The 14,645-nt window shown below is 37.3% G+C and overlaps 1 protein-coding gene across 1 annotated transcript in view; it reads right to left on the bottom strand.

Annotated features, from left to right (window-relative positions):
• Positions 1 to 11,685, bottom strand: part of LOC145674242 (XK-related protein 6-like) — a 31,609-nt gene extending 19,924 nt beyond the window's left edge. The window contains exon 1 of the mRNA XM_081744079.1: positions 11,108 to 11,685. Within this exon, the coding sequence (XP_081600205.1) occupies positions 11,108 to 11,385 (278 nt within the window). The 5' untranslated portion in view covers positions 11,386 to 11,685. The remainder of the gene's footprint in view (positions 1 to 11,107) is intronic.
• Between the last annotated feature and the right edge of the window lie 2,960 nt (positions 11,686 to 14,645).

Here is a 14,645-nt window from a genome sequence, read left to right as displayed (position 1 = left end):
TAGACTCTAAATATCTTCTTCTGTAGTAGTGATATTTTATAGCTTTAAATTTCACGGTTTTATAACCTGTGCTGTTTCCCAATACTAGTACTCAAAACTTAAGTTTAAAAATGCCAACAAGATCCACAATCTGTGTTCAAAAATTTAATTATTCCACACTGCAGTGGCTCAGGGTGAGAATGAACTAGAAATTTTGAATTCAATTGGTCCACATCACTCTGCCCTTAATATAAAAACCCACCTCATTTATATCATATATAATGTAGGTTAATCAAGAGTTCTTGTATACACATACAGGGTTGACAAAAATCATTGTTTTTATTGCAAAAACAAGTTTTTTTCTTTGGTTGAAACAGATTTGGTTGGAGTAAAACAAAAAGTAATAATAAGGGTAAACATGATGTAAAATCCAGAATGGCTTAGCCGAAGGAAAAAAAAATCAACACATTATTTCATTACATTACATACGGATAGAAATAAGGGAGGGGTTAAGAAGGACGGTCCTAGGATCCGAACCATTACTCGATTTGTACCCGACAGAAATTGTCCTCCACTTGGACTCGAACCGAGGAGCCCTTGATTGTAAAGGCGACGAGTCAACTGACTCATCCACGGAGGACATCTAATACAAAGACACTGTACTGATCTTACATACTTGTGAATATTTTAAGAGTCACTTCAGAACAAATAGAACACAACTGTACAGGTAAAATCACTGCATTAGAATTATACACATTGTTAAAGTAAATGAACAATTTCAAAAGACTACCAGTACAGAAGATCTAATTTAGTTCAAGTTATCGTTACTAAACTGTGGTCTGAGTACCCAGTTTGAAACTCAAGATTTTACGGTGTACCCCAACTTCCATTCGCGATTAGTATATGATTACATTAGTTTATTTTCTGTAAACAAACCTGTTGCCGTAACTTCTTTACCTACATCCTTATGTTTAGTTGCTGTTAGTTGATTTAATCTGTTTCATGGGGTTTGCAAAACTGTCTAAAATAAATATTGCTTGTGCACTCCGAAAGCAAAATATTTCAATTTAGTCATTTTGTATATTTAAAAACTACTATGTGCAATATTCATACTTTAACACCTACACCTTTCTTTCCTATAATTAAGCAATATTACTCTAGTTGATTTCAACTTTGACACTTCTTTCTTGGTTTTAATTTTGTATTTTCTTTTATGCGCTAACTGTAATTTCCTTTTGTTTCATTTCAGAAAACTTTCCAAACTTTGACTTCCATATGGTTACGGCGGTTTTACAGATATTAATTTATCACAGCCTGCTGTAACGAAGAAAACCGAAGGACTACGATGTAACTTGTAAATGAACCAACAAATAAGAGTTAGAATAGGTGATGACGCGACAGAAGCAAGCAAAATTGGAAGGAAAATTCGGCAGGGGTGTTAAGAAATATGAAAGGAGAGTTTAATCGAGGACGACAGTATTTAAGTACAAGGAAGACGAGTTATAGGTAGAATTATCATACGTCCTGTTTTGACCAGGATAGTCCCGGTTTGATGGTTTTTATTCCGCCGATTTACATTTTGTTCTCGTTTTGAATGACATTTTTGCTCCTTTTTTGTGTATCCTATTCTCATTGCAATATTCTGAAATATTACTTTTTGTATTTCGTATTTTGACATTAACAGTTACATACGTAATCTTAATTTTAATACACATCAATATTTAGTAGCAGAGAGCGTGCCATATCACGGCATATTGTTCATATTATATATATATATCATTGTAGATATAAAATGTATGTTATTTCTTACCCATCAATAGTACTACATTCATCAGAAAACAAATAAAATGAGCTCTTCTGTTGGTTACGCACTTTCCACCGACACAAGGAATGAAAGAAAACTTCTAATAATGACTAGTTTGGAAGGCAAAAATGTGGTACGTCTAGTTAAAGGTATTCACTTCGCAGGTGATATAGATCTTACTGCAGAATTAGATCGAAAATCAACAGTATGTTAGAAAATTAAAGGAAGATCTGTAAGGATCATCGGATGAAAATAAAAGCAACTCGGTAAGTATACAAGTTGAAGGTAGGATAGTACATCAGATGACAAGTTCTCTGTATCTACGCAGTACTGTTTGTGAAGATATGACATATGAACGGGAAATAAAGACAAGGATACACATGGCGAAAGAAGCCTTTAGGAAAAAAAAAAGTATTCTTTCATCATTGAACAATGTATTGTAGAAAGATACATCAAACGTCCTGTGTGGAGTATTATGCCATACCATGCTTAGATTTGCGGACGACAGCTGTAGGTAAAGGATGACAAAAGGTTAGAGAGGTTTAAATGTAATGCAACAATTGTTTAGAAGCAAACATGAAGTTCAACAAGAGCAAAAGCAAGTTGTAAGATGCCCAAGGAAAAAGAAAAATGAAGATCAAAATAGGCGATTACTTGGTGGAAGGGGTGCACGAATTTTGTTACTTAGGGAATTAAATACCAAGCATAATTGGTGTAAACAAGATGCAGAATCCAGAATGGCTCAGCCGAAGAAGGCGTTAAAAATAGGAGAAGAATATTCAAGAAAAGGCTGAAGAAAGCATACTTATGGAATGTGGCGTTGAATGGACGTCAGGAAGGAAAAAAAAAAAAAGGAAAAACGGAGAATGAAAGCCTTCGAAATGTGGTGCTATAGAAGAATATTGAAAATTAAATGGGTGAATAAGGAGTCAAATGAAAGAGTATTGGAATAGTACAAGAAAAGATAAGTTTCCTGAAGAATATTTCGAAAAGAAGAGATAGAATGATTGGAGGGATCATCCTATTAGCTATGGTGAGAATGGGAAAAGGAAAAACAGCTAAAGGAAGACCGCGACTGAAATATACGGACCACATAATGCAAGATGTAGGAGAGAAAAAGTCCGGCTCGGGAAAGGGAGAGTGGACTGTAGCGTCAAACCAATTGAACGATTGCTGATCTCAGGAGGAGGATTGTGCTATAAGAAGCACAAACGTAGACATTACGGAACATGACTAGACTTTCGAAATGTGGATGTGGAGAAGAAAAAAAGCAGGTCGAATGGAAAACTAAGCAAGAAGTGTTGTTAAGACGAAATTAAAAAGAAAAATGAAATTGGTAAAAACATTATTTGAGAAGTTTTGTTCAGAGAGGCGTGAGAAGTACAACGGAGGAGAGAGAGGAAGAGAAAGACTATAATTTATACATGATATTACAGCGGATGAGTTTGACGTCAAAATGAAAAGTTAACTGAGGACTGTAACGCATGGAAACTTCTCAATTTGCGGTGAGTGAGGTGCCAGTAATGATAAAATACTTTAATGATTACTATGTGGTCTTTAAAAAAATTACAAAGGATACACAAAGTCCACACAACTACCAGACTGTTGTCTCGCAACTTATATTTCTTATACAGGATCCGTCCGGAAATGAATAAGACTGGCGCAACTACTTGAGGGGAAACCAATTGTGTGGTGGGGAAGAAGTAATCCTCAACTATGCAACAGTGGAGCCCTAGTCGATAGTCAGCAGTGAGAATGAACAGACATACAGTGAATTGAATCTATACGCGAGAAGCGCATAATGGGAATAATGGCGAGTAATATGGGGCAGCGTTACCTGTCAAGTTTTGTATACAGCTCGATAAATCGGGATCAGAGACGGTGGAAATGTTAAGGGCATCCTACCACAACGAGTGCACAGCGCAAGTATTTAACTTTATATACCGAGTTTCATCTTCTAACTTGAGTACTCATGAGATACCGTATTTTACGCAAGTATTTTGAACCTCTCTACTTTCATTAGCATGCATCTTTTAATCAAAGTAATATCAAAAGAAAGAAGAAAAAGCTTAAGGTACGTACTAACTATGTTCCCAAATCAATTTCAAACTATTCAACCGGTTTTCCAGTGATACGATTACAAACAACAGGCAACATCGTTTTCAATGTAAAGAAAGATCTTACTGAAAATACTCTTTTTAAAATGGGGATTCTCAAAAACGCTGGGACATGGGTCTACTATTTTTAATGAGGAGTTTAATCCATGTACCAAGTTTCATATTCTTAACTTGACAAGATCGTGGGATACTCAATTTCTCTCGTAGATACTGACCTCTCGCTATCCCCTTCCTTTAGAATAAGCATTTTAATCAAAGTAACACGATAATATCCCAGTCTGAAGTATGTTATAACTACATCCAAAAATTCATTTCAAACGGTTTAGCCGTTTCCCCATTATGCAGTCACAAACAAAATCCTTTTCATTTTAACAGTTGAACACTGTTACAAAAAAACGACTGGAAATTTTCGAAATGTGGATGTGCAGAAAAATGGAAAACATGAAATGATATCTTTGAGGTTTACGTCCCACTGGTGGAGGAAAATGGAGAGAATTAGTTGGGTTGAGCGCAAAATGAATGAGAGGGTGTTAGAAATGGTGGTGGTGGTGGGGGGGGGGAGAAGAACACTTTTAGATATTACTGAGACGTATCACAAGGGTTGTGCTAGAACGTATGGTGGCAGAAAGAGAGGGAGCGGGCGAAGAGAGAGCTACAATTAATGGACGATATACAGGGTGTCCGAGGAGTCCTTCCCTGATTACAGAAATTGATAACTCAGGCTAGATATACGATAGAAATATGAAACTGGTGTTGAATTATTTACAAACTATAAAAGTTTTGGTCACATCAGTACACTTCCACATGAGCACCCTTGGTAGCACGTAGCACATCTAGGCGATATTCAATTTCCAACCACACATTAGCCAACATCACTGGAGGGATCGATGCAACGACTGTGGTTATTCGTTGCTGCAGGGTTTCAAGATCTGGTACACGTGTTCGGTAGACCTCATCCTTGACATAACCCCATAAAAAGAAGTCTAATGGGGTTAGGTCAGGACAGCGTGGAGGCCAAGCTGTTGGTCCATCACGACCAATCCATCGCCCAGGAAATGTCCTATCGAGATAGGCACGGAGTTGCACTTTGTAAGCACGAAACAATAAACGTTTTTGTAAAATGTCATGGATAGAGCTTTTTGGCATCTGTAATTCACGTGAGGCCCTGCGCACCGATTTCTTAGGACTTCTCAGAAAAGACTGCCGCACAGCCTCCAGCGTGACTGCTGAGGTTCTTGGTCGACCAGACCTCGGAAGGTCAGCAACCGACCCTGTGTTCTTGAACTTCTCATACCAGGCTTTAATGCTCTTGACATCAGGTGAAGTCCTCCCAAATGTTGTCTGGAACTGTCTCTGCACCGTGGTTGGTGATCGTGTCTCATGGTACCACAGGACACACTGTGCCTTCTCCTGGTTGGTTGGCATGGCTTCTTGGGCTTCTTACTTACGTACTACAAACCTAAAACAAACAAAATTGAGACTTGGTAAAACAGAACAAACCTAACACAGACAAAAACTTTTATAGTTTGTAAACAATTCAACACCAGTTTCATATTTCTATCTTATTTCTAGCCTGAATTATCAATTTCTGTAATCAGGGAACCCTGTACAAGCAGAAAGATCATTCATGAAGACGCAAAGGTTTGCGGAGGACCTTGGAGTACGGAAGCTTCTCAGCTACGGGAAATGACCTGCCAATAAGGACAGAATACCTATGATGATGAGTGTTACAGCGAATTTGATCAAGCGCAAACAAAATTCGTTATACATAATTATGCATAAACACTTTTTCCAATGATATTTTGTTCTGGTGATGATCTAAGCCAATTCTGAAACTGGACATCTACCGTACTTGGAAACACGATTGAAGAAAGTAAAGATTATTATTTCACTCCAAGTTTGAAGTATATTTTCGGAGGTGGGTTTTTAATGTGGATTATCACCCCACCCCCCTTCCGAACAAAAAAACACTGGGTACTCTGAGCTGGGAAAAAATCCAACAATCCTGGTCTGGCAACCTTTAGCTGTCACGTGTAGTGTGTGTCAATTTTCACGATAACGAGATCTGATAAAGCCACAATGAAAATATCGTGGTATACAACACCAAAAACGAGTTGTCGCAAACTACATGCCACCGTCTGTCTCATCACTTTAGGAAAACAACTGAACCGTGAACTGTTTAAGATGAACTTCTGAACACTTGGTTGTGCTGGGTTTCTAATACATTAATTAAAACACACATCCTAAGACGGGAAAGGCGGTTAAAAATTACACCCAAAATAAGATATCTCACGAGTTCCTCATGTTAGGGAGATGAAATTCAGTATACAAATTCATTAAAACCAAATGATCACGTTCTTTAGCGTTTTCAAAAATGCTATTTTTTCTTGGAGGGGGGCACAGATGGGAAGCAATTTATAAAGTATTTTAATTTCCCATTTTATTTACATAAAATTCCACAGTGTGGATATGCTTAGACTAGATTTTTGAAAATAGTTATAACTTGAATTGACTGGCTTTTTATAATTCGGTTCTTTTACTTCAACGTTCCAGGATTACGCTTCGAGGCTAAGGGAGACAGGGATAATGAGGTGCATAATAAAGGTGAAATCCAATACAATCCAATGATAAAGGGGGGGGCATTGTAATAGAGCGCTTACATCTGATGCATAGGGTCACTGGTTCGATCCACGGAAACTAAGTTTCATGGAGGACAACATTGTGTCCGTGGGTTTTCTCGGAGTACTCCCGTCTGCTCTCAGATTCCCATTACACCAATTCTTCCATCATCATTCACTTCTCTTAAACATCCGTCTCCCTTAATCTAAAGAGCATAACGTGGGATGTTAAACTGAAAGGTTTAATTTTTTTTATGAAAGTGGGAGGAAATGGTAGAAGCCCGAAAAAAGAACATTCGCGGGTTTGTCTACTATAAATTCCACTTAGTGGGAGCTGGCGGTTGTTATTTAGTTTCATCCCCGAATCACCTGGTAGTGATTACCGTTTGTTATTTGCAACCGTGATAAGTAAATACTATGTGGACATAACGGCATAAAACTACAGTGTACAAAACACGAACCAGCCTGTGCTAGGTAGCTACTAAAAAGCACGACTGCTAACTAACCGAGTCAGCGTAGGAGAGCAGCAGCAGGATCCGAGCGTTAGAGAGAGTTTGCCTTCGTAAGAAGCAGGCGCGCCAGCAACGGTGGGTATACGCATAAACGAGGTCGTTTACATCCCGCTTACTAAAAGCCATAGTACCAGCTTCGAAGCCGTCGATGAATTTGGGGAAAATACTAAATGCCATCCGGAGCTGAGATCAAACCATAGACCTCACGCACCGAAGATGAGCGCTTTGTCACTGAACCATCTCAACTCATAACTTGATTTTGAAATGCGTATGCTGAGGAGGACGGAGATAATTTACATTTCTGGCAAGAAACAACGGCTATATCGTCTGCAATGTATTTCTAACACACCACTTGAGTTCAACTGTGTTTCTGTCGTTCTTATTCTACAAAACGTGGAGAAGCGTCCGTAGGGAGCAGGCATAGTGCCGAAAGTGGGTATGTGCATAAAGATTTCCTTGTTTCAACATTTATACAATTGTCTACCTTCATTATTGAAAGCAGTATCATTGTTCTGCCTGCGTGCGTAACAATACCAACTGGAGCGGGCTCTGTCAAGTTACGCCTTTACAGAGGTAATTATTCGCATTCAAGAAGAGAAATCTAGATTTCGGAATGTAGGTTGGGATAGATTCAGAAACATTCACAAAAGCCTCGGACAAGGACTGATAACTTGGCACGACCTCGGCAAAAGAAAATGGACATGAGATTTGGAACATGGAATATTAGAAGTCTTTATAGAGCAGGCGCGTTAAAATCTGTTACGAGTGAGTTAGAGAAATACAGGATGGACCTAGTAGGAGTTCAGGAAGTTAGGTGGGAAGGAAATGGATCTGAGAATTCCGGAAATTTTACGTTCTTTTACGGGGAAGGAAATAAAAATCACCAGTTAGGAACAGGGTTTTTCGTTCACAAACGAATATTACCAGCAATTAAACGGGTTGAATTTGTTACTGACAGACTTTCTTTTATTACTCTCAAGGGACGGTGGTGTGATATTATTGTTTTAAATGTACATGCTCCAACTGAAGATAAGGGTGACGATATAAAGGATAGTTTTTACGAAGAAGTGGAACGGATATTTGATCAACTCCCGCGATACCATATGAAGATTCTATTAGGGGATTTCAATGCGAAGGTAGGACGAGAGGATATTTTCAAACCGATTATAGGGAACGAAAGTTTGCATAAGGAAAGTAATGACAACGGTGTTAGACTCGTGAACTTTGCAACATCCAAAAACCTAATCGTGAAGAGTACAAAATTCCCACATCGCGACGTTCATAAATACACTTGGACATCACCAGACGGAAAAACGCATAATCAAATTGATCACGTTTTAGTAGATAGAAGAAGACAATCTAGCATAATTGACGTCCGGTCGTTTAGAGGGGCTGATTGTGACACTGATCACTACCTGGTAGTAGCGATAATACGGGAGAGATTATCGTTCAATAAAGGTAATATTCAATGTCCGAAAACGAAGAGATTTAATTTAAAGAAATTAGAAGAGAGCCATGTAAGAAAGGAATACCAGATTGAAGTTTCGAATAGATTCTCGGTTTTAGAAGACTCGGAATGCACTAGTGTTGAGGATACTTGGATTGAAATTAGAGATAGCATTAAAAGTTCAGCAATAGAAAAATTGGGACACGCGGAAATACGTAGGAACAAACCATGGTTCGACCAAGAATGCATTAAACTAGCAGAGAAGAGAAAACAGGCAAAATTACGGTGGCTACAAAATCCGAACGAAATAACTACACAAAATTTCGCAGATATCAGGCGGGAAACTTCCAAAACTTTTAGAACAAAGAAACGCGATTTTTTGAAAGCTAAAATTAAGGAACTTGAAGATAATAGTAAAAATAAAAATTTTCGGGACATGTATAAGGGGATAGGCGAATTTAAGAAAGGCTATCAACCTCGTGCTTATATATTAAAGAAAACTGACGGAACAGTTCTCACTGATACGGATAGCCTCTTAAATAGATGGAAAGATTTCTTTGACGATTTGCTGAACACGCAGCCAAAAACTAATGCGCATGGAGAAAAGGAGATACACACCGCAGAACCGTATATTCCAGAACCCAATCGAATAGAAGTAGAAGCCGCTATAAAGAAATTAAAGAAACACAAATCTCCGGGTGTGGATGAAATTCCGGCTGAGTTAATTTTAGCTGGAGGCGAAAAATTGTGGAACAAGATACACAAACTCATTCTCCTTATCTGGAACAAGGAAGAATTGCCACAAGAGTGGAAAGAATCAATCATTGTTCCAATTCACAAGAAAGGCGACAAAACTGACTGTAATAATTATCGAGGCATTTCTCTTCTGTCAACATCCTATAAAATCCTTTCAAATATTCTATTAGCAAGACTGACCCCATACGCAGATGAAATTATTGGAGATTATCAGTGCGGATTTAGACGAAATCGATCAACTATCGACCAAATATTTACCATTCGCCAAATACTCGAAAAAAAGTGGGAATACAATATCCCGGTACATCAGCTATTTATTGATTTTAGAAAGGCTTACGACTCGGTTAGGAGAGAAACATTGTACAACGTTCTTACGGAACTTGGAATACCGAGAAAGCTAATTGGATTAATTAAGATATGCTTAAGTGAATCTCAAAGTAAAGTCCGGGTAGGAAAATTTTTGTCCACGAGCTTTCACGTCCAAAATGGCCTGAAACAGGGAGATGCGTTGTCGCCATTATTATTTAACTTTGTGCTGGAATACGCTATAAGGAAAATCAAAGATAGCAACCAGGGCCTAGAGTTGAACGGTATTCACCAGGTGATGGCATATGCTGATGATGTAAATTTAATAGGGGATGATAGGAGAACAGTAGAAATAAATGCAGAGATCTTATTAAACGCTTGCAGGGACATGGGTTTAGAAGTAAATGCAGAGAAAACTAAATACATGGAAGTGCGTCGGGACCGTAATACGGCAAATTGTGGGGGCGTTAAAATATTAAATAATACTTTTGATAAAGTGGATACTTTCAAATATTTAGGATCAATATTAACAGATGAAAATCATATTCACGAAGAAATTAAATGTCGACTAAAAGCAGGGAATTCGTGTTACTATTCGGTTCAAAATCTCTTGTCGTCGCGAATTCTGTCGAAAAATTTGAAGCTTAAAATATATAAAACGATAATGATGCCTGTTGTTCTGTATGGTTGCGAAACATGGTCACTTACTCTGAGGGAAGAACATAGACTGAAAGTATTTGAGAACAGGATCCTGAGAAGAATATTCGGACCCAAGAGGAACGAGAATGGGGAATGGCGGAAACTTCATAACGAGGAACTACATAGTTTATACGGTTTACCCAACATTGTTAGGGTCGTCAAGTCTAGGAGGCTTAGGTGGGCAGGTCATGTAGCTAGAATGGAAGAAAGTAGAAACGCTTTCAAAGCCTTGACTGGAAGACCCATAGGAAAACGACCATTAGGAAGACCTAGGCGCAGATGGGAGGATAATATTAAGATGGATCTCGCAGAGATAGGAATACAAAGTAGAAACTGGATGCAATTAGCTAAGGATAGAAGTCAGTGGAGAGCTTTTGTGAACGCGGCACTGAACCTGCGGGTTCCATAGGCCATAGAGTTAGTTAGTTAGTTAGGTTGGGATAGTTTGGGAACTGGGGAGCCAAAATTAGGTAAAATCACCATGTTTACAGGAGAAATGAGTTAATGTTACGTAAGGATAATTAGTAAGTAATAACCTATCCTAAATTTACCTACCTAACCTAAACTATCAAAAACAGAAACTATAGGAAGAAAGTGCGAATTTTAAGCAAAGAATTCTGGCTCCCCTAAATTCAAAAATTCTATCCTAACCTAAACCATAAAAAAAATACAGAAAATATAGCAAGAAAACAAGAAATTTAAGCATAATATTCTGGTTCTCCAAATCAAAAAATATGCCTGTAGGCTATGTATGGCGGATTTAGTTAACAGGTTATTCACAAGTCTATATAGAATGAATGACCTGAAGTAAATTTTTGCCATTGGCTTTACTATATTCTTACCACGAAAAATGTTGGCATTTTACTTACCATCTTACACTAAATCCTGTGGTTACAAGTGCTGGAAATATTATAAAAAACGTCGTCAAAGAAAAGTGCAATACTTCATCTTTAGAAAAATACATGTATGCCAGGTATATATCAAATCCTACATCAACTACATGACTGATCATTGATACCAACAAACATATAATATCGAACGGTGTTACATGCAGCGGCTCGGGTGCAAGATCCACGACATCTAAACGTTCAATACTTCCATTTCTATCGTTCGGAACATCCTCTTCCGTTTCCATTTCAACATTCATTCATATCAACATTCACCATCAATAATTTACACATTTCATTTTCGTTGATCACTCACAATTCATTCAAGATTTACGTTCAACATATCGAACTACGTTTCTATCACCACAATGCATTATCTTTATTTCGCTTTTTCTCATGGTTTCGTATATTTCTTCTGACCAATTATGCATAGGAAGAATGAACAAACAATAAATAAATATATCGAAATGACAACCGGCACACTCCAATCTTGTGAGCCTTGCACTTGATATTGTAGGCATAGACTTGTACATACTTAATGCATGGACAGATCTCAAACTTGTGCAAATTCAATTTTGACGGAGAATCGAAAGGTACGAAGTCAACATATAATTTCATGCCTCATTCGTTCACTGAGATATTGAAAAAAAAAAATAAATAAAAAATAAAAGGCTTAGTAAAATATTTAAAGGCGGAAAGAAGTTAAAGTGGATATATGCAGGTTTTCTTCCAAGCATACTTCCGGGCTGATACAAACAAATGGAAAGTAGCTCTAATCAGTGGCGTTCTGGCCCGAACGGACGGACGGGAATTTCTGCCTGGACCCCTTCAGTCAAGCATGCAATATAATAATAAATAATCGATTTGATAGAACTTAAGTATTAAAAGATTGAAGATTGTGTAATAATTGATTACGCAATTACTCACATACTGTACCCAGGCCTGACGAAGGGGGAGTGGCAGACATTGGGGTTGCAACTGTGACTCAAGTGCAGAGCCGTAGCTAGAGATTTCGGCGCCCGGGGCGAAGTAGAATTCGGCGCCCCCTACACACACACACACATTATATATATATATATATATATATATATATATATATATATATATATATATATATATATATATATATATATATATATATATATATATAATAAAGCAGCTTTTGTTGTTATGCTACTCTGAATTTTTATTAATCTTCTTGGCAAGACCATTGCAACAACCAAAACCGATCATTATGTATCGTTTTTCAAATAAGAGCTGTTTCAAAGAGTCTCATTTTGGGCTTTTTGTTAAACTTGACAAAACTACCTTTGGTTGTATACAGTAAGAGAACAGTTATGGAAAGGTAGTACTATTTACAGCGTTTCATATTATAGATAAGAAATGAAATTTCAATACATTAAAAACTATGTGCTTTTAAATTGTTCGAAATGGGTGACAGTATTAATTTCCAGTAATAATTGTAAACTTTTTAATTTTATTCTGTATGTGACCACATCAATAGCATTTTAATTTCGATCTTTTTACGGTAAGAAATGTTTTGTGAAATGTAATGGAAATTCAGAAAGATCCTTCTTTGTGAATTTCTAAATATTGATCGATGGAGGTGAAGAATATGTTTAATGATTGTATTTAAAATCCAAAATATACTTTGGCTAGTAAATATGTCTGAAATTGTAGTAATTACTTAATTTCTTAATGAATGAAAGTTCCGAATTATTATTAATTAACACGTTAAAAATACACTAACACGTACATATATATAGAATGTGTGTACTTATGTTTTGTATGTATGTAGATAGATAAAAACATCACACAACTAAACACGTATGCACAAAATAATATGCCGGCGATACAAAATGTTGATGAAAAATGACCCCAATAAATTCCTCCTAATTGGAAGCATTTGATAAGTCAATGGAATTTAAAAGTAAATCATTGGTAGTGATTAGTGTATGAAAAAGTCGAATTTCGTTGGGCTAAGTTCTGATCCCTTAAGCCCCTATTCTACAATTGCTTGAAGTTCGAAAATGTTATTGGTCCCCTCGTTTACCTTTATTTTTAATAGTCCCGCGCCAACAGCAGCTTGAATGTCTCTCTTCACTCTTCTCACTTTCATACCTTCATTCTCACCGTCGCACAGTGGGGCCAAACCAGACAATTCTTAGCAAAAACTCAAAAAATGAAATAAAAGATTGAGTCGATATAATTTGTTATAATGAAACCTTAATAGTGTACACATAAGATAGTGTACAGGAAAAGAAGTGATAGCAGTTTACAATGAACTCATGGCACGTGTAAATTTGGTTATCCGCCGAAGCCGGAGAGGCGCTGCTTAGTGACAGAAGATAGGAAATTGACTTTGAAGGCGACTATTCCTACATTGCGTGTAGATATTCAGTGGCTGGTAAACATGGTGAGACGACCGACATGTATGTATCGTTTTGTATATTTAGAATGTTGATATGATGTAGTCAATAATCATATTTGGAATGATGCTAATATCATTATCATATCCGTACGATAATCCCCTACTTAATATCATATTTGGAAAATGCTGTGGTACTGAAAGCATATAAACTATGGTCAAACGATAGAATGGCATTTTAGTAGAAAATATGGCATAATATATCTGTGATTCTTTAATATGTCGTAGCGGAAGCATTGCTCTTACTGTATGCAAAGAGAAAACTTGCACATATTGGCACTTTTGAGAAATATAGCGCATGAAAATGTTATAGGAAAACCGCATTCTGGATGCAATGCTGCTTTTGAATTGAGCTGGGATGAATGTGAGAGCAAGTGTTAGGTTATGATCCCATGCACGCAGTAACAAAGTTGAATATAGGTCTATTCTGGGAATTTTGCCCCCAGACCTCGTTGGGGGCTTCGCCCCCAGGACCCATCTTGTTTCCAACATCATACTTCTCTGGCATTCACCAATCTGCATAGAGAGATTATATTGGTGTTGATCAATATCTGAAAGGATGGTAAATAGTTTGGTACCAAATAGTAATTGGTGGTTACTGTCCAACTGGCCACTGGTTTGGCCAGTGGCCACCAATTATTATCGTTACCTAAATGTTTACCATACTCTTAGGGATGGATTAACACCAATATGATCTCTCTATGACTTACCGTTCCCGTGATATTGAAAAAAAATGGCCAATTTCTAGATATTTAAGGAGCCGTAGCTCCGGAACCATAAGTTATAGAAAGATGATATTGATGTTGATCAATAAGAGAATGGTAAATATTTTGGTATCAAATATTAACTGGTGGCCATGGCCAGTGGCTAGTTGGATAGTGGCCATCAGTTAATATCGGTACGAAATTGTTTAACATTCTATTAGGGATTGATTGACACCAATATCATCTCTCTATGACTTACCGTTCCCGTGATATCATCTCTCTATGATTGGCCAAAAGATAGTTCCGATTTCAGGAGATTTAAGGAGTCAAATCTTGGGAACCATAAGTCACACAGAGATCATATTGGAGTTGATCAATATCTAAGAGA

This window comes from Thermobia domestica, chromosome 2 (assembly GCF_964235325.1).
Source record: "Thermobia domestica chromosome 2, izTheDome1.hap1.1, whole genome shotgun sequence".
Taxonomy (NCBI): Eukaryota; Metazoa; Arthropoda; class Insecta; order Zygentoma; family Lepismatidae; genus Thermobia; species Thermobia domestica.
The sequence above is the reverse complement of the archived record's forward strand: the minus strand, read 5'-3'. Positions and strand labels throughout refer to the sequence as shown.